Source organism: Centropristis striata, chromosome 22, assembly GCF_030273125.1.
Source record: "Centropristis striata isolate RG_2023a ecotype Rhode Island chromosome 22, C.striata_1.0, whole genome shotgun sequence".
Classification (NCBI taxonomy): Eukaryota; Metazoa; Chordata; class Actinopteri; order Perciformes; family Serranidae; genus Centropristis; species Centropristis striata.
Window position 1 is genome coordinate 26042776 of NC_081538.1, and position 20389 is coordinate 26063164.

Here is a 20389-nt window from a genome sequence, read left to right on the forward strand (position 1 = left end):
CATTTTAACATTTTGGTCAACTGAATTGTGCATCATGGCTTAAGAAAGGCCTTTTTCTCCAAATTTTGTCAACTTCACATCTAGTTTTGAGTTTCTTTAGCTAGATTAGCTTTTGATATTTCTTCAGCCTCCTATTTGTACTTTGTAATTTGGTCTTCGCTGCATTCTGACAAAAAAACACACATCCTCATTAAGACCTATTAGTAATAATTAAGACTTAATTGCCTGTTTTATCTTCATTATAATTAATTTTTCTCTTTTTTTTTTGACCAACAATGGCTCCAGATTTTTAGTTAGTCAATCAAAATCTGTTTGCAGACTCGTCTGACCTGGTGTCTCGTTTGTTTGTGTGTTTTTAGGAGTTGACACGAGGCTGAAGTTTACCATCGAACCATCGCTGGGAAAGAATGGATTCCAGCAGGTAAGAAATGCTACAATGTGTCTGTTACTGCTTTTAGCTGCTGATCTCACTTTGTGTGTTAACATGTATTTATAGGTGTTTTAATGTGTGAATAAATGTGATAATTTAAAGGGAAACTTCTGTATTTTTCAATATTGATCTGTTTTCCCATGTTTTTATGTGCAAGTGACTGAGGGGAACAACATTTGAAACTAGTCAAGTATTCTAAAATTGTTAAATTATAATTAATAAAAAAATTGTTCTTCCTTTTAGTCACTTAGACACAAAAAGAGGGGGAACTGGGATCCAGGTAGAAACATACCAAAGTTGGCCTTAAAGCACTGTAGCAGCTGTAACTAATACAATATTAATACATGAAGTATTAATATTATATTGCCAGGTTATGCTGGCCTCAGTGGGAGTGTGCTGGTTAATTGAAAGGGTAAATAAAACAGCGTGTGTTTTCTTCCCCACAGTGGTATGACGCCCTTAAAGCCGTGGCTCGACTCCCTACAGGGATCCCCAAGGAGTGGAGGAAGAGGGTACGTCACTTCAACTTAAAGTCCAACATATCATATGGCATTGTTGGCACAGCTTTTTTACTCACTGAGCTACACATTGAATGAAAATATAAATGGTGGATTGTTTTGAAATAGTACAATTAGTAACAATTGTTGCATCTTTAGTAAACATCTGCATTAACCAGAAATATCTCTCATATAAATATAAATTTTTGTGTCTGTTTTGTACGACGGCGTATTAGGGTCAAGTATGAAGAAAAAAAAATACAGACCGGGTTCCTTGACAAATACAAAACACAATTTTTCCGACTTTTTTTCTTATAAATCTGCTACATTTTTCTCGTAGATTTGCCACTTTTAATCTCGTAAATTTGCGACTTCTTTGGGGGGAGATTTGCCACTTTAAATCTCATAAATCTGCAACTTTTTTCTCGTAGATCTTCCACTTTTGATTTCATAAATCTGCAACTTTTTTCTCGTAGATCTTCCACTTTTGATTTCATAAATCTGCAACTTTTTTCTTGTAGGTTTGCCACTTTTAATCTTGTAAATTTGCGACTTTTTTCCGGGGGGGATTTGCCTGTTTAAATTTCATAAATCTGCAACTTTTTTCTTGTAGATTTGGCACTTAAATCTCCTGAATTTGCGACTTTTTCTCGAAATATTACCCCCCTCCTCCAGGTCTGCATTTTATTTTATTTTTCATACTTGGCCCTAATACGCTGTCTTAGTTTTGAACCCAGAGGATATTTGCTAAAAGAAAAAGGTGGCCCAGATGTGTTCCGACAAGAAAAGCGTGTTTTATTTATGAATGCCAACCTGCAAACAGAGTGTTACAGTCTTGAGGGCGACAGCATTATCTGAAAGAACAATACACAGAGGCACTTTGTCTACAACGCTCTGTTCATCTCACATCATAACTTTATCTCTCTTGGGAGGACGGAGCGGGGAAATGGAAGTCATTACACTCTGAGTGTCAGAGGAGATAAACAATGAAAGCTTGTCTTCTCTCCTGAACAAATTGAGTCATTGTGAACAAGGGGAGAAAAAAGAAACCTGAGAATGTTGTGAAAGGTAAACTAGGAAAGTTTAAATATTTGCTTATATGACTCAGCAGGGACGGTGAATGAAAAAATATGTCTTGACATTTAAACTGTTGCTCCTCTGAGTTTAATATGAATCCTGTGGTCTTTGTGCAGGTCTGGCTAACCTTAGCAGACCAGTACCTCCACAGCATCTCCATCGACTGGGAGAAGACGCTTCGTTTCGCCTTTAACGAGCGCAGCAACCCTGACGATGACTCCCTCGGCATCCAGATCGTCAAGGTAACCAGATGGTATCTTTGTGCCTGCGGGGGTTGAGAGGGGGATGAATGCTCAATGTTGGAGCCTCAGCATGTGTCCTGAGTATGCAGATTTAAATCAACACAGATAGAAGCAGCATGAATACCTTTTGAAGTGTATTTCAGAGACGATTCACGGCCAATATAGTAATTTGATTTGAGCTGGAATGAAAGTAGAATTGTGGATTGTGCACCAATTTTTCACCACTATGTAAATGAGAGTTAGGGTGTTTTCACACCTGAAAGTCCGAACCAAGGTCCGTGTTCTGTTACATTGTAGACATTTGGTCCTGTTGGTTTTGGTTTCACACTACAAAAGGAATGACGGACTTTACAAGACAATTCTACTGGACACGTCATCTCCCTGTGTACTTCCACGGCTCATTTTGGTTTGGTAAAAATGGTCAAAATTAATCCAGTGAGCCACCTTTTACCTGTGGTAATACTTTTGCTGGTCTTTTGCTACCAGCTGCACCAGCTTAATGAGCAATACGTGAGAGTGCTTGGAAAACTGTATCGCCGTCGACAGGAGACGAGGAAAAAACGGCTCGCAATCCTGCCCGTTATGGCAAAGTAAAAAATACTTCCAGTCATTGATACGAAGGTCCCAACTATAAAAAAAAAAGTTGTTTTCACACTGCAAAAGGTTCGGACCTGGAGTTTTTCTAGTTCCTAGTGGATGTGAGGGCTCCTGAAGTAGCCTATTTGTGGTTCTTTCCTCCTAGTTTGGGTCGTGTTTAGTTCCACCAGCTGCCGGTTGATGATTTTTGTGAGCTTCCTTTTGCTCCTAGCCCCTAGATTCCCATACCAGTATGTTTTATGAGATTAGCAAACTACTTTTAGTTGTTAAAAGTGTAATACCATTGCTGGTGGTATGGTTAAGTGAAATTACCCCTTTTAGTATCAAAGTACTTATCTAAAACATGACATTTACAACCGTTGAAAGGTACTAGAAAAGCTTGATAATGGACCTTGAAAGTGCTTGAAAAGTGCTTGAATTTGACCACTGAAAAAGTGTACGAACCCTGATAATAGAAGGCATCAAATCGAGCCTGTGATTGGTGATCACTATCAGCTGATGATGCTTGTAGCCATCGGTGATCAGCCCAAAAAATCCTGATCGAGGCATCCTTAATATTAATGCCAGCATGGAAAAAGCTCCGGAACAACAGGCCGTTAATCAATACAGCATCTTTTCCTTGAGTGTAGCATTAGAACCTGTTTACAGTGATCCGGTGGAGGATGTTTGCTCTGGACTGTGCGTCAGAGAACAGGACGACTGCATCATGGAAACACTGCAGCTCTTTTTAATTTGTCAGTGACTCAGAGATTCAACAGAGTAATGGCTGTTTGCATCAACAGGGCAAAGTCCGCTCATCTACTTCCTTCTGTTTGTCTTCTGTCGCTGTCCTAAATGCATGAAATGATCAATCATTTGTAATAATATAATTATAATTAGGGCCGGGACTTCTAACGCGTTAATTAAGATGAATTAATTACACAAAAATGAACGCGTTAAAAAATTTGACGCATTTTAATCACACTTATTTTTGCACCGCGGAACGTTTCTCACTGGATGAGTTTCAGGCGGACCGATTATACTGGAGCACCAACTAGCGTTCATGAGTTCAGGCAACAACAAACCACAGTGAACATGAAGGAAGAAGCTGATGAGACCTTTGGTTGGCCCCGTGGATGATGGGACATTTAGTTACTAAAAACCAACGGATGGAAGCGTCGATAAGAGCATGGTTGTGTTGCTATGCAACAAGGAATTCACATATCACCGCAGCACATCCAGCCTCAAGTATCACCTCAATGCTAAACATGTAGCAGCTAGCGGCCAGTGTGGTAGCTAGCGTGGATTGTGTTTTACTTAAAAAAACAAAGTATTCTAGTTTACAGAAGGTCTACCTACCTATAGGCTACCTGGATTTCTGAAATGTACTATATTTCTAAATATGCTATTGCTACACTTAATGGCAAAAATTGCACTGGTCTGTTGGACTAGACAATATTTTTGTTGCTTAAGCTTATGTATTCAGTCATTATTCAACGGTATACTAAAAATCCATGTGAAAAAAATCACTTCTCACTGTTCTCAGGTCAAATATTTATATGCGATTAAAATGCGATTAATTACGATTAATCAATTACAAAGCCTCTAATTAATTAGATTAATTTTTTTAATCGAGTCCCGGCCCTAGTTATAATATATCAATCCATACTCCAGGACCTGCACAGGACGGGCTGCAGTTCTTACTGCGGCCAGGAGGGGGAGCAGGACCGGGTGGTGCTGAAGAGGGTGCTGCTGGCGTACGCCCGCTGGAATAAATCTGTGGGCTACTGCCAGGGATTCAACGTCCTGGCTGCACTCATACTGGAGGTGACAGAGGGACATGAGAGCGACGCACTCAAGGTACACACACAGTCACCATATTAATCTACTAAATGGAGAAAAAATTAATGCAGATTTATGCCCAAAATTAAATGTATGCTCTCTGAAAAGGGTTGGGTTCTTTATATATTTTTAAGATAATGTACTAGAAGTCTGTTTTGCTGTTGCCGTCTGCTCTTTGAATAATAATTGAACTCTGTTTTCTGCTGTTCTGTATTCAGGTGATGATCTACCTGATTGACAAAGTGCTTCCTGAGAGTTATTTTGCCAACAACCTGCGAGCTCTGTCAGGTAAACACATCACTGCTGATTCATGTTGAAACTGACAACAACACTGAAAAAGATTGATGAAACAGACAGTACATGCTGCCACAAGTTCAGCCCAGAAAAAAACACATTTTTGGACAAAAAAATACATAATTTGTTGTCCATTTCCAGTAATATATGTCTTCCACTTTGCAGATCTAGAGCTGAAAATAATTCTCAGTTGATATAATTAATTTGCAACAAATTGATATTAAATAATGGTTAAAACCAATAAAAAAGTAATTTTTAAAGCAAAAAAGGCCAAAAACTCACTTCTCAAACTCACAACTCAGCTTCTCTGATGTAACAATTTGCTTGGTTTCTTGATAGATATTGGATAACTTTGTGTTCTTGATTGTTGGTGAAACAAAACAAAGTTGTGGTCTGAAACATGACCAATGGAAATGTATCAAAAATGTATCAAAATGAACCATCAAACATTTACAGCGTTGAATAAAATGACATAATGAAACATCTCCACTACCTACTGACTTACATGAGACCATCAGGTTATCATAATGTCGACTGTCCAATAAATTTAGTGTATTAATCTGTAATGTGTCTCCTTTCAGTGGACATGGCGGTGTTCAGAGACCTGCTGCGTCTGAAGCTGCCCCGACTCTCCCAGCATCTCCACCACCTTCAGAAAGCTGCCAACAGAGAAGCCGGAGGTACAAATCTGTGTGTTTGTGTGTCTGTGTTCACAGAAATGCTGCCAAATGCATGCAAAGCTACCTGAAGGTGCTTTAGCTGTTAAATTATGCTGGAAAAAATATCATCGTCTGTAAATAATCAACCTTTTTGCATAGAGGCAAGATGTGAGTGTGCATGTAGAAATCACCAACATTACTAATTCCTTGTCTCGTGTGTTTTCCTCTCAGGCAGCTACGAGCCTCCGCTGACCAACGTCTTCACCATGCAGTGGTTCCTCACCATGTTCGCCACCTGCCTGCCGGCGCCCACCGTGCTGAAGATCTGGGACTCGGTCTTCTTCGAGGGTTCAGAGGTGTTGTTTCGGGTCGCCCTCGCCATCTGGGAGAGACTGGGAGAGTGAGTGGACTATTAGAGAAAATAGGCATTTTTATGTCCCCAAAAAATATCTGTCCAAATTTTGTTACAAGAGTGTTTTCATATGTCTCTACTGATGGATGAACTTCTGTAAAATCTGAGATTCAAACATACAGTGATGGAAAAAATGATTAGACCGCCTGGTACAACTAAAGGTAAGAGATGAGAGAAGAAAGGGATAAGAGGGAAGACAAAATGGGGGGAAAGAAGAGAGGTTTATTCAAAATGTTCAGTCTTTGGCCATGGAAAAGCTCAAACAAGTGAAACTACTGCTATAAATTCATGCAAAAACATAGGACAAGCTCTATAATGTGCACATAAAGTTGAATTTATCACAAATAAACAAGATTAATCCTCTTGTCAGGCTGTTATGACGTGTTGGAATATCAGCGTTATTGATAAATATCTGACAAATTGATAATTTTTGCTGTAACCATAAAATAACATTAATTATATGCAACATGACCTACATTCCCAGTGCTCTTTTTTTAATGAGCACTAGATGTATTGCATTGATTCATCAAAAAAAACAACAACCTTGTTTGTATTTATGCACTTTGCAGGAGCTTGTTAAATTAAAAAAGGTTGTTATAATTCCTATAACTTCAGCCATCAGAGTAATCAAACACAGGACCAAAACAAGAAAGCAAAACATCCACCAACCAGAGCTCCTTGAAAAAGAGTAAAAAGTATAAAATAATGCTCACACAATGCTTGTGTTGTTATCATTATATTTTTCCAAACAAATGTACCTTTAGTTGTACCAGGCATTAAAATGAACAAGAACTTTAAGAAAATGGGTGGTCTAATAATATTTTCCATGACTGTATATGCTGGGGAAGTTAGAATACATATGTTCCAACGTCAAAAGTGGACTTGTCCCCTCTTGCCTCCATCTTCCCGTCTCATTAACGCTGCTCGTCTTCCTCCCTCCGTCTCTGCAGGAGGATCGAGTACTGTCACTCAGCAGACGAGTTCTACAGCACCATGGGTTGTCTCACTCAGGAGATGCTGGAGCACAACCTCATCGACCCTCCTGAACTCATGCAGGTACGGGATAAAAAACAACCTCTCACACCTCTTTAACCCTCTGAAATCTTCGGCTATTATGTCCGTTAAAAAAATCTGTTAAAAATCTTCACCATGCCATGTTGGTATCAGTTTTTTCAGCGTTTCCTCACCTATATGTCCTGATAATTAATTTATAACTTTGACTTACTTGTTAAAAATTTTGAACCCAAAAGAAACAAAGGAAAACATAAAATCTGATCTTGAAAATTATGATTCACACACAGAAATGTACATGTTGCAAATATGAACACAGGTTGTAAATATAACATATAACAGGTACAATGAGGATAATCTCTAGTTCTATATTTTTATACTAAATATATTTGACATTACCTACTATCTTTAAAAGGAAGCTGATGGCAAGACTCAATGTTGCTTCATTTTTATATCTTCACGTCATGAAGAAGACATGTCCAGCTGCTTTCATGGACTCCAGAGGGTTAACCTCTTTAGTGATGTTTTAAAAGCGATACATGACTTTATTTTTCAGGAGGTTTACTCCATGGCGGTGTTTCCTTTCCCTCAACTGGCTGAGCTGAGAGAGAAATACACCTACAACATCACTCCGTTCCCTACTTCAGTCAAATCCAGTGGAAGGTTTGTTACATATATTTAATAGCATCATGTTAAAGACTCCTTATGGTACTTAGTGTGTCTTTTGATTTTAATGATTTACTTTTTGATTTTATTTTTACTATGATTTACCCTGTGGAGTTTTTGACCACTAGCCGTAGCCCTTTCACGATAATTACTATATCGACTTATCGTTCGACAATAGATTTTTTCTGGACTCAATAAATTGTCGTTTACATGCGTGACTTTTGGTGCTTTTTCGTGTTGTGTTAAAGTAATGCTGCAAATGTTTGACAGGTAATATGAATTGCTGAAAAAAAACCCCTATTTTTCCCAAGGAGCCATTCTGGCTGTTTATTTGTTATTTTAATAATAAAATATAATATAATACATAATGATTATCTCATTGTAATGTTTTGTTGACAGAGCCTGAAAGTGTATTTTTATATTACCAATGTTTAATATTCTCGAGATTTAAAAATTCATTGCTGTGGAAAAGAATGTACTTATTATGCTCTAATTTCGTTATGAAACTAAAACGACATTGATATCGATAATACTGTTTATTGTGATAGTTTCTGGGAAAATATATTGTCCTAAAAAATCGTAACAAACTTAACTAGTGGCACTTTGGAATAATGTTTCTTTCATATATCATGTTCTACTAGTATGTGCATGTATTTGTAGCTTGTGTATGAAAGTCATGAAAGAAAAGGTAGAAAAAAGTCAAATTTTGTCATTTTGACATGTTAACAATTAGAGGTGTGAATCAGCGTATCGGTCCCACGATACGATTTTATCCCGATACTTGAGTCATGATACAATATTTTTGCGATTTTAAGCATTTTGCGAGTATTGCGATACAATATATTGAGAGGACCGTGTTGTAGTGGTAGCTGTGGTGTAAATGATGATATCATCTTGTTCTAGTGGCGGTCTGGGCAGCTGGGAGAGCGATGACGACGCCGACATGGATGATGAAGACTCTGTGGTGACGGCGCTCGGCTGCCTGGGTCCCCTGGGGGGCCTGCTGGCCCCCGAGCTGCAGAGATACCAGAAACATCTCAAAGGTCAGTGCAGCCGCACAAATTTCTCCACAGGATTTCAGTGGAAGCCAGTAGAGCAGGGCTCTCACACTTAAATGACCTGGGGGCCGCTGGAGGCAGTATCAAAATGACCAAAAAAAGACACAAAATTACTAAAAATAAAAACTAAATTACAAAAAGAGACACAAAATTACCAAAAAAAGACAAAATTACTTAAAAAAGACACGAAATTACAAAAAAAGACACAAAATGACAGAAAAAAACTAAATTACTTAAAAAAAGACACAAAATGACCAAAAAAGACACAAAATTACTAAAAATAAAAACTAAATTACAAAAAAAGACACAAAATGACCAAAAAAGACACAAAATTACAAAAAAAGAGAAAAAATACTAAAAAAAGACACAAAATTACCAAAAAAAGACACAAAATTACCAAAAAAAGACAAAATTACTTAAAGACAAGAAATTACAAAAAAAGACACAAAATGACAGAAAAAAACTAAATTACTTAAAAAAAGACACAAAATTACAAAAAAGACACAAAATTACAAAAAAAAAGACACAAAATTATTTTAAAAAGACACAAAATTATTAAAAAAGACACAAAATCATTAAAAAAGACACAAAATTACATTACATAACATTCCCACTTCTTCCGGTAACAACAACACGGCCTTTCTTCTTCTTCTTTCTGCCACAAAATATCGTCACGAGGGCCGCAATTGGCCCGCGGACCGCGAGTTTGAGACCCATGCAGTAGAGAGTGTACAGGGACGGCAGCCAAGTAGCTGAAGACAAACAGCCGGCCCAAATCCTCGTGTCCTGCCCTCGATTTGACTCCAAGTACAAACTGTGTCTGATCTGCTTCCTCCAGACAAATCCCCACTTCCTCCTCCTTCAGCAGCTTCTCCAAAGATGAAGAAAAAAAGGGCAAACAGCCTGCGGGGCTGAGCTAAAAACATTGGTTAAGATCTGAAGCAGTAGTCGGCAGCCTCCAGAGAGATTTTAAAAAATGACTTCAGAAAGAAATGAGCGCTCAATTTCCGAGCTCCGAACACCAGATCTGACCCGCTTCAAAAGGGAAACACGGCTCCTTCTTAATTGCTAAGTGTAGCAACTGAACATCAATAAATCATTACCACAGTCATTTTAAAACAACACAATAATTACAGTAAACAAACTGAAGCGCCAGCTGCTTCGGGCCTCTACAGTGCATCTTACATAATGTGCTGCTGGGTTCAGAGATTAATTTAGTTTTTGTATGTTGTGATATTTAACCAATGTAACATTACTGTGTGATATATTTAGAGACATTATGCACACAAAAAAAGACAAGAAATGGAACATAGTGATGACAAAGACCGAGAATGATAGACAATAATTTAGAAAATCCCAAATAATTAATTTAAAAATAAGTTGAATAAGATAAAAAGATAAAAGAAACAATAATCATTAGAATAGAATAAAGGCGACTGGATATGTACAGTCATAGAAAAACCCTTGTTTTCTTCAATTCATTATTTATTTTAATACCTGGTACAACTGAAGGTACATTTGTCAGGACAAAAATAAAGATAACAACAAAACGGCTCATCAGAGTTTAAATTTAGATTTCTTTGACTAAAATTGCACTGAAATACCCAAACTTTTATACCTCGACTAGAAAAACAGGATGCAGTCTATTAAATATGATTTAAAGTTAACAAGTTCATTTAACACAGGACTAAGACTAAATATAAAAAAAAAAGGCTGAAAACATTATACAGTGTGTAGTTCAAGAAGAATTTGGTGTTTTAATCTAAAACAAACACATGCTAGACTCTCTGTCAGATGCATCGAAAGGCTTTTTTTTGATGCGGCTCTTAGTTTTGTCTCTCGAGTGGTCAGCTTGTCTTGATTAAAGGGGATCAAAGCAAAACTGGGTGAGCAAATAAGTAAGAAAAGGAGCTTAAAAAGACCTTAAAAAGCCACTGGATTTTATCTGATTTGTGTATTTTGCTAGAATGTTTCATTCTGCTTTTAGAACCAAAGCCCCCGACACTAATCTTTGGATCTCGTCGTTTCTTCTGCCAGCCATGTGTGAAAACCAAAATCAGTCATGAAATAAAACAAATAAGTAGGAATAAGGTTATAACATAAAGACACGGAAGACATGGGTCTCAAACTCGCGGTCAGCGGGCCAATTGCGGCCCTCGTGACGATATTTTGTGGCCCCCACCTTGATATGAAAGTTTAATGTGAGTTTTATATGAATGGCACATTACTGTGTTGTGTGTGGAAGGTCCCTTTAATTACTTTTTTTGGTACTTTTGTGTCTTTTTTTTGGTAATTTTGTGTCTTTTTTTTAAATAATTTTGTGTCTTTTTTGTAATTCTGTGTATTTTTTGGTTATTTTGTGTCTTTTTTGGTCATTTTGTGTCTTTTTTGGCCATTTTGTGTCTTTTTTTAAGTAATTTAGTTTTTTTTCTGTCATTTTGTGTCTTTTGGGTCATTTTGTGTCTTTTTTTAGTAATTTAGCGTTTTTTTAATGTCATTTTGTGTCTTTTTTTTTGGTCATTTTGGCCTCCAGCGGCCCCCAGGAAATTTGAGTTTGAGACCCCTGCAGTAGAAAGAGAGTTTAATGTTGATATAAATGTTGTTTATTCTCCTTTTTACCTCCAGACCAGCGAGGAGAGCAGGGGAACATCGCGGAGCTGAGCCCAGGAGCGGTGGGAGCCGGAGCAGGAGGAGGTGGAGGAGGAGGCGGAGCCAGAGCCGAACATCAAGCAGCCATCAACAGCATGATGATGGAGAGGATGAGCACCGACATCTGCGCCCTGAAGAAGCAATACACACGCATCAAACGACGGCAGCAGCAGCAGGCCATGCAGCTCTACATACGCACAGGTAGGAGAGAGAGAAAAGTCACAATCACAACTTGACATTTGTCATTTTTAACTGCTTAATTTTCAGGCCTTACTATATTTTTACATGAGTGTCAGTAGATAGGGGCTTCAGGGTCATTAGAAAGCTGTTGCAGTGGTTCCTAATATGGGACCAACAAAGTGCCGAGTCATTCTTCAAAACAGAAAAACAATGAAATGGCTGATGAGGCACTCCCTGGGTGGAAGGATGCAGCATGAAGTGAGATATTTCTGACGATGATGTGTGACTCGTATGTAGGACTTGGACCTGAATCGACCACACGTCCAGGGGTTCTCCAGGAGCATCACAACAAACCCAGCGACGGTACCGACCAGCACACTGACGGTACTGAGTCATCTGGACCTCCGTGTTCTGGGGCTGATTGAGGGCTTTAATGATTTATTCATGCTTGAAATTAACTAATTGAGTGATTTCAGGAGGAGGGGACAATATTCTGGTGAAATCTTTTTTGAAATATCACATTATAAGACAGATTTCCAATATTTTTCCCCCACAGGGGTAAGGATACATTAAGAAAATAACCTCTGTTGCAGTCAAAAAGTATGAACCACATACAGTTAATATTAGTGCATAGCCAACATTGTACACATAAAGAGTTCACTGTTGAGATTCAAACAGGTGTTTTCTCTTTATAAACTGAAAATAAACCCTCTGGGGGAATAAAAAAAAACATTGGAAATCTGTCAGGGAACTGCTGGCTCAAAAATATTGATTCTTTTTCAGGTTGTACAACTACAAACACTCTCTGACTAAATCAGGTTTCGGTTGTGTTACCTTGAATTCGTATCGTGCTCTCAAAATGCTGGAGGTTGCAAACATGTTACTCACTTGGCAAACAGAACAAACAATCTGCCTCCTACTCTTCACATTATTATAGGAGACGTTCTGTGAGCTTTTTCAGATTCCTATAATTGCACATGAAGAAGACTGTGGGAATTCTTTGTTCTCTTGTAGTCCGTCAACAGTTTCCTCAAATGCACCTGTTGACCGTAAAAATGTGCAGAAGTCGTGCTTTTAATAAAGTACATTTAAAATGGAAAAACAAATCTTTAGATACTTATGTGTGACAGTTGTCAAATGAAAGGAGTACTGTACTCTGAATGGCATTTTGAGAGCATTTATTTCATTAATTTGAACAAAAAGCAAGATGTTTGGTAGAGGGATGCTGTCTGGGACCATGGTGATGGTTTTGTTTTATTTGCAGGTGCTGAATGCAAAGTCAATAAACCAGCCATATCAAAAATATTAATTTGGAGACATCTGTCACTACTGTATATAAAGACAAGACACAAATCAACTTTTTATAACATAATCATTAGTTAAAATGCCCGAAATTTACAGTTTTCATAACATGTTGGTAGTTACTATATACCAGTGGTCGGTAACTAACTGGTAAGTCATTTACTCAAGTGCTATACTTAAAGTAAAGTAGAAGAACCTCAAAATTATACTTGAGTACCAGATTAATAATAGAAAAAAAAATCAAGCAAAATAATAGTTTTGTCATTTTATTCAAGTTTATTTATACATTTAAACTGTAGGACTTGAGCTGAGTAGTTCATCCACCACTGCTTTTTATTTTAGTCATGTTCCACTTATAATAATGACGAAACACTGTGTGCTTTTAATGCACCTGTAATTCTGGAAAGCACCAGTTAATGTTTCATCCAACAAAAACATGAGTTTGTCAGTCGTGACAGCTGTCTCCAGATGATTCATGTTTCTTTGGCTTCATGCTGGAGGGGTTTTCTGCTCTGAGCATTTTAACAACTCTACTCTACTTCCTTCTGTTTGTTCCTCCTCCCATCTCATGCTAACATACGACTTGTGAAGATTGTATAACAGTATTACAGTGAGATCCAAACATCTGTGCACACACTTAAATCCATTTTTACAACGAGCTTTCCACACGAATCATCACCCATAGAAACTCTGTAAAGCTCAGTAATCAGCTGACAGATGTTAAATTTTTTCAAATTTTTTTAAACAGATGTTAACATAAACAGGCCAAAATGCTGTATATCCTCTGTAAATACTACACATTATATAATATGAGAGAAATGAATATGGACTTGTCCTGTAGTCCAAAATACCGTATGTCTCACTCTGTGAGAGGCCTGATGATAAATCCTTCAGAGAAAAAACTTTGGACGCCCTCTGGTGTCTGATGCTCTGAACAGCTGACTGAACTTGTAAATTGGATTTTCTGCATAATTAAACAGAATGGTTAACTTCTGCGATGACTTTAACACTGATACAATTAATAATTAATTGTTGTAGTATATACACATTTCTTATGGATTATTTATTTAGTTATTTGCTGGTTACAACTTCTCAAATTTGATGATTTGTTATTTTCATTTACACCACTATAAATTGAATATGATTTTAGTGTTGGTAAAATTAGCTTACTTTGGTAACTATTTGGCAACATATTTCAATATTTTTAATTTTGTAGATTTTTAATTTTTTTATTTAATTTTTGTAATATTTGTAATTATATATATATATATATATAAATATATATATATATTTTTTTTTTTTATTATTATTATTATTATTATTTTTTTTTTTTAATCAAATCAGAACATTCCCTGAGGTAGGGCCTCACAAAAACAAAGCTAATTATATTTAAAATAAATTTTAAAACTAGATGGAGTAAAATAAAATAAAAATGACACAAAAAAAAACAAAGTTATTATGAAAGATAATTGATTAAACAAAAAGATTTAATGGCAAAACCAATCCTTTTATCTGTTATATCTACATTTAGATAACCCAGTTAACCATAGTATTTACTCAGTAACAGTACCGCTGTGTGGTTGTTACCAGCTGATTTATACAGTAACAGTAAAAAAGTTTGAATATACAGTAAGATATCTTGATTTACAGTTACTGTACAAATAACATTAGTTTCTTCTGGTTAACTGAATTGGTTGAAAAACGTAATCCACTGTCCCGGAAACCAGTTCAAGACACATCTATCTTATTGTAGGTTAAAAATTCACTCACAAAATGACTGTTTTCTGCCTGTTTTTAATGTGTTTTTGTGTCTGTCCCCTGACCTTTCACCTCCCCTCCAGACAAGTGTCCCGCCACCCGCGTCCTGCCCTCCCAGCTCAACCCGTCCAGCTCCGTCATCAACCACCTCCTCCTGGGTCGGAAACCACGAGGAGATCTCCGGGGCTCCAGACCAACATCCACAAGCACATCCACACTCCCGGGCTCCAGACCTGCCTCTATGTCCCAGAGTCAGGGCTCCCCGGCCAGGCAGCGCTGCGGCTCCAACAGCACCGGGTCTCCAGGGAGCTCAGGAGGAGGCGCGGGGTCGCCCTGGCGTGCTCACGTCAGGGTGCACCGGAGGAATATAGCCAGGGCACGAGCACAGCTGGGCTTTGGAGATTCAGAGGAAAGGGAAGATGATGATGAAGAGGACGAAAAGGGATCAGGAAGATTTGACGGTGAAGAGGAGGTGAGGATTGAGGAGAATGAAGGAGATGATGAGGAGCAGAAAGAGAGGAGTGACTCCTCTGTGTCAGAGGCTCCAGATGAGACAAAAGAAGCAGAAGTTGCAGAGGTGGTGGTGCAGCTGGACTCCCTGGATCTAGAGGACGAATCAAATGTGACCTCCCCCAACGAAGAAGAGCCACAACCCCCCCTACCAGAGTCTAAACCTGCAGCACAAGTCCCTCTCCTGCCTCCTCCTCCGTCCTCCTCACACAGACACAAAGAATCTGACTCCTCAGGTTCAGAAAGAAGCACCGCCTACGACAGACATTTTCCCTCCATGGCTTTACCTCCTCCTCACTGCTCCCTCACCTCCACGCCCTCCACCCTGAGTCCGTCCCCCTCTCCTGTCCCTACGACGGCTTCTCTCGGCCCGTCCTGCTCCTCCTCTCCTACACCACCGTCCACCCCGACGCCAAGCTCCACATCCCGCCTCACATCGTCCCCGTCAGCTAACGGCTTCTCCTCTCTCACTCTACCCTCCTCCTCCACCTTTTACAAAACCTCCTCCCCCTCCACGCCCTCGCTTTCCTCCATCTCCTCATCGTCCAGATCCCATTTATCCTCGTCCCCGTCCACCCCGTCGTTGGCGACCACTCCTAAACAGCAAGTCTACTCCCCGTTCCCTAGCGTGAAGCAGCCCAGGAAATCGGCAGCTGCCAGAAATCTGGGTCTGTACGGTCCAACATCCAGAACGCCCACAGTACACTTCCCTCAGCTCAGCCGCAACCTCAACCGCAGTAGTGCTGCCGGCGCCACCGGGATCCGATGAACACTGCTGCACTCTGCTAGGAAAACACATGAAAAATCATTCTATATCTACACCGTGTTGCCTCCTCGCATATCAACACCCTAAACATTTAAGAACTAGTAAGTGTGAAGGAAATGTCTTTTGTTTATTGTTTCAACTGCATTGGTACTGCACAGCTAAAGAACTATTACAGTGTGAAGCCCTTTACGGTGGCCTTTGCAGGTTTTTCTTGACCATAATGGATAAAAAAGAGAAGACATCACATGTGAACTACAGTATGTTTTGCAGACTCTCTAAGCAGTTGCACTGCATTTGTGTCAGACATCTGTGTCTCTTCAGTAGTGGTTTGTGAACCTTGAGAAAAGTAAATTCCCTGGACTGAAACATGAAGACACTAAGTTGGACAAATGCTTCCTCTGGACTCATACATGATGAAGTACCTGTTTCTCCTATGGGATTACACAATAGCCATCTAGTTGTTTCTATGCCAAGTATTAAAAAAACCCAACAAGAAACAAGAGATACCTAAGAAATGCTGTAAATGAAAAATAATTAAAGCAGTGTGTGTATGTGTGTGTGACCCAAAACCCCTTCCAATAGATGTCCTGAAGCACTTAACATGTTTTTTTTTCTTTACTCCATGTCTGTAACTTGACTGTTGAACATGAGGCATGTACTACATCTGTCGATAATGAAGTAAGCGTGAATACTCTGAGAGCAGCTTGGTTTTGTTTTGACCATTGGGGTGTGTACTACAGTGTAAATGAAATGTGGCAAATCTAAATATAAAGGCAGAAAAACGACTTTATCAAAGCATACTGGCTTCTATGTTCACATAAAATAAACCTGCACAGACCTCAATGTTGATTAGCCCAACCACACTGGAAGCACCCTCACTTCGAAAATGACCACAAAGCTGCTGCTTCTCACTGGGCTTTATATGCTTTCTAGTCAGGTACATGCAGGATAAATCCCAGTCAACCACTCACAATATCCTCCCATTACTTTTACATTTTAAAGGGGTTTTGCATTGATTTAATTTGACTATGTTCCCAAGATCCTACTGTATGTTCACAGGGTGCTTTATTGCCCAGCTCTATATTCCCTTAACGTAACACATAAGACATACTGTATTCATCCTTAGTTACTTAAAATATTGACGCATCTTAAAAAATAGTAATTGCATCTTCATTAAAACTTATTTTTCTTCTAAGTTACAATGTAATTCAATCTGTTTTATGTCTCCATTTTGTCTATCCCAGGGTTTCAGTCTATTTGACGTAGCCTATAATTTACATTCCTATCCAGTTTTTGTGGGCTGCCTAGTTAAGAAAACATGGGATTCAACAAGCAGAGTCATTACGATAGACCACCCCGCCATCTGAGTATCTACTTCAGTGGTCTGAGAACTGCCTTTGCTAAGGTGCGGCATATTTTTCCTCACAAAACAATGAGATTAGGCTGGACTTTTTCAGGAGGATTTCTGAGATAATTATTTACATTTACATTTAGTCATTTAGCAGACGCTTTTATCCAAAGCGACTTACAGGGGGGAAAAAGGGGAACAATCAAGGTATAGTGCAATAAGAGCCATTAGTGCAGCAATAAGTGCTAGTGACTTTAAGGAGTAGAGTTGTCGTGTGGTGTTAGGAGAGAAGATGCTCTCTTATCTTATTAATTCAGAAATACGGCATGTTTTCAATTAAAACTTTTCAGTAAAAAAACCCTGTTTACTATCTTATAAAGGAAAAAAAATAAAATTTTCTCATTAATTCACAAAAACATTACATTGCATTGCATTACGCCTTTGTACAACACATTACCAAAAATAAAAAAAATATATTTTAATATTCAATCAATGAATTAATATAAAAGTGAGTTTATCATACTTATTTTTTAGTTATTTAAAATGTTCGTGCATAATATAATTACTTTTTATAGTTTTTTTTTTTTTTTTTTAATAAACTTTATTAAGGCAGTTGGGTGGGGTGTAATACAAAAAAATACATCAGAACGTCGCCAGGGGGTTTCAATAAATCATAAAGAGGTTGTCATACAAAAATATTATAAAAATTACAAATATTCAGAGTTTTAGCAGCTTTCAAATTAGTAGAGTCTTTAATAGAATTAATATACTGCTTGGTTTCACTTATAAATATAGAAAAGAGGGGATTTTTTTTTGTGTATCGAGATTTATGTATGTGATATTTTGCCAATAGTATAATTAGATTTATAATGTAATATTGATTTTTTTTTTTGTGTATGGGAAGTCAGTGAAACCAAACAGTATATTTTCAAAACAAAGGGACAAATTAGGTTCAATTGAAAAAAAAGAGGAAGTTACAAATATCTTTCCAGAACTTAGACGAAAAAGGGCAAGACCAAAATAAATGAAAAATACTACCAAAATAAATGAAAAATACACTTTTTATAGTTTTCCCTTATCCTCAAGAAGGGGACGAAGAATAGATGTCACTTCCGGCCGCCATCTTTGTTTACATTAATTAACGGCCGCATCTTGTCAAACGTTTAAGAATTCGTCGAGCGGAATAACTTTTCTACAAGGTGGCCAGAGGAGTAATCAGGAATGTGGAGATGTCTTCAAAACGGCGGTAAGCTTATTTAATAGTTTACCTTCCGGGTTTTCCAAACTTGGACCTGTTAATGTTAACAACTTGTTAACGGCTAAAAAGCAATGTAGCCGTTAACGTTAGCTAACGGTTAGTATCACATTACTAATTGAAATGTACAGAAACGGATATAAAGTTATATAAGTGGTATAAACTGGGGCTTAACTGTATTGTCAGTTTATCAATATGTGCAGTCTGTGGTAAAAAAAAAGGAGTTTTGTCACAATGTTGGCAAGTAAAACTAGTTTGAGAAGCTACAGAGCTAGCTAGTTAGCCCTGACTGGTGTTTAGTCAGCACGTGCTACAGAGATGCACATTATCTATTGGTCAGTTTTAAACCAGTGCAGTCCACCCAGTTTAATGGAAATAAGTTGTGCTCAGAGTACTTACTAACAGTGGCGGTTCTACACAGGGGCCTCCAGGGGCCACTGCCCCTGTAAAGAAGCCCTTGGCCCCTGCTGTGGCCCCTGTGTCAAATTAATAATGAAATGATCAATTTATAACGATGAACGATGGAACAATTCTTACCTAATTTTTGGTCAAACAATATCTCATTGTACACAAAAGGAACCCAGAATGTGTACTTTGTATAATAGTTTCATTGTGCAATAAAAGCTTGTGTGTATATATATATATATATATATATATATATATATATATATATATATATATATATAAAAGATTATTCTCATTGTACTGCACTTTCAAAATAAATAAGTAATTGTGCACAAAAATGAGAAATGTCATTTTCTTACAAAAATAATAGTAATTGTTGGTAAGTTTCATTGTTTCAATCAATGTATTTATATCTTCCAAATATGCTTAAATAACATGTTTAAATAGCTAAAATAAGGGTTTTGATTGCTTAGATATCATCTTTGTCGTTTTTAATGTGCCCCTCTGATTAAACACTGGCCCCTCCTTGGCCCCCACAGTAAAATTAGTCTAGAACCGCCACTGCTTACTAAGCTATTGTTTTCCACAGTGATAATGTTCTTATGTTGCCATATTTAGTGCGTATCCTGTAAGGGACACATTGGTGTTTTTTGTCTTCTAATATGCACGTGGCAGTCACATTTGTGCTATCTTATGTATACCATACCATTAAGTATCTCTGCAGTTATCCTCATTATTATTTCCTTTCTTTTACAACCTCCATTAACCCTCTATGGTAGGGTGTTGCCCTCAGGCAACATACCCATTTTTGGCCTGTCAAATTTCTACAATGCATGTTTTTGAGTGATGCGATACTTTAAAAAAGAGGGAAGAGTATTAGGAAACCTTCATTTTTGATAGTTTCAAGACATTGATTTTAATGCGTCGTTGGTTCAATGCTTGAATTTGCTACAGGCAAAATTCAGACAAGAAACCGGTTTAAAAAGTTCCTTTTATAATGATTATAATTTTTTATAATTATAAAATTATAATTTAAAATGTTATGTATTATACCCTGTTGAAGCTACTGAATCTTTTACACATGTTTATTAAATAAATGATGTTAGAATTTTTTTTTTTTTCCACTTGTGCACCGTTATGGTATAATGTTGCCTACGGGCTAACAAATCCAAAAACTTCCACAAAAACAAGAATTATAAAATTTCTTCAGGTTATGTTTGTTTTGTGTATTTTAAGACAAAAATCACTCCAAACATTTTTTTCTTAACAGGCATCATAATGCATACCATAGAGGGTTAAATGCTTGTTGCCACCATCATATTATCCTCAGTAGCCAAATGCCTGTTCAAGAATGTTGAGTTAATTCTGACTTTGAAATATGGAAAAAATGCACTGAAATAGCAGTAGCTGTGGTTCAATACTAGCTGACTTTTGATTGAAGTAAACCACTGT

General features: G+C 37.7%; 1 protein-coding gene and 1 long non-coding RNA gene across 4 annotated transcripts in view; both read left to right on the forward strand.

The window, feature by feature from the left end:
* Positions 1-16724, forward strand: part of tbc1d30 (TBC1 domain family, member 30) — a 35278-nt gene extending 18554 nt beyond the window's left edge. Inside the window, exons 3-14 of the mRNA XM_059326282.1 lie at positions 360-421; positions 877-942; positions 2121-2246; positions 4497-4682; positions 4883-4952; positions 5540-5638; positions 5849-6017; positions 6980-7085; positions 7597-7703; positions 8610-8749; positions 11390-11614; positions 14737-16724. Coding sequence (XP_059182265.1) covers positions 360-421; positions 877-942; positions 2121-2246; positions 4497-4682; positions 4883-4952; positions 5540-5638; positions 5849-6017; positions 6980-7085; positions 7597-7703; positions 8610-8749; positions 11390-11614; positions 14737-15932 — 2552 coding nt within the window. The 3' untranslated portion in view covers positions 15933-16724. The remainder of the gene's footprint in view (positions 1-359; positions 422-876; positions 943-2120; positions 2247-4496; positions 4683-4882; positions 4953-5539; positions 5639-5848; positions 6018-6979; positions 7086-7596; positions 7704-8609; positions 8750-11389; positions 11615-14736) is intronic.
* Positions 16725-18373: 1649 nt separating this feature from the next.
* The window catches only part of LOC131960858 (uncharacterized), a 68174-nt gene continuing 66158 nt past the window's right edge, over positions 18374-20389 (forward strand). For 2 of the 3 annotated variants that reach the window (XR_009389775.1, XR_009389777.1), the window contains exon 1: positions 18376-18523. This is a non-coding gene — a long non-coding RNA (uncharacterized LOC131960858). Of the gene's footprint in view, positions 18524-20389 lie in introns of all 3 variants that reach the window. The other variant, XR_009389776.1, reaches the window with a different exon arrangement.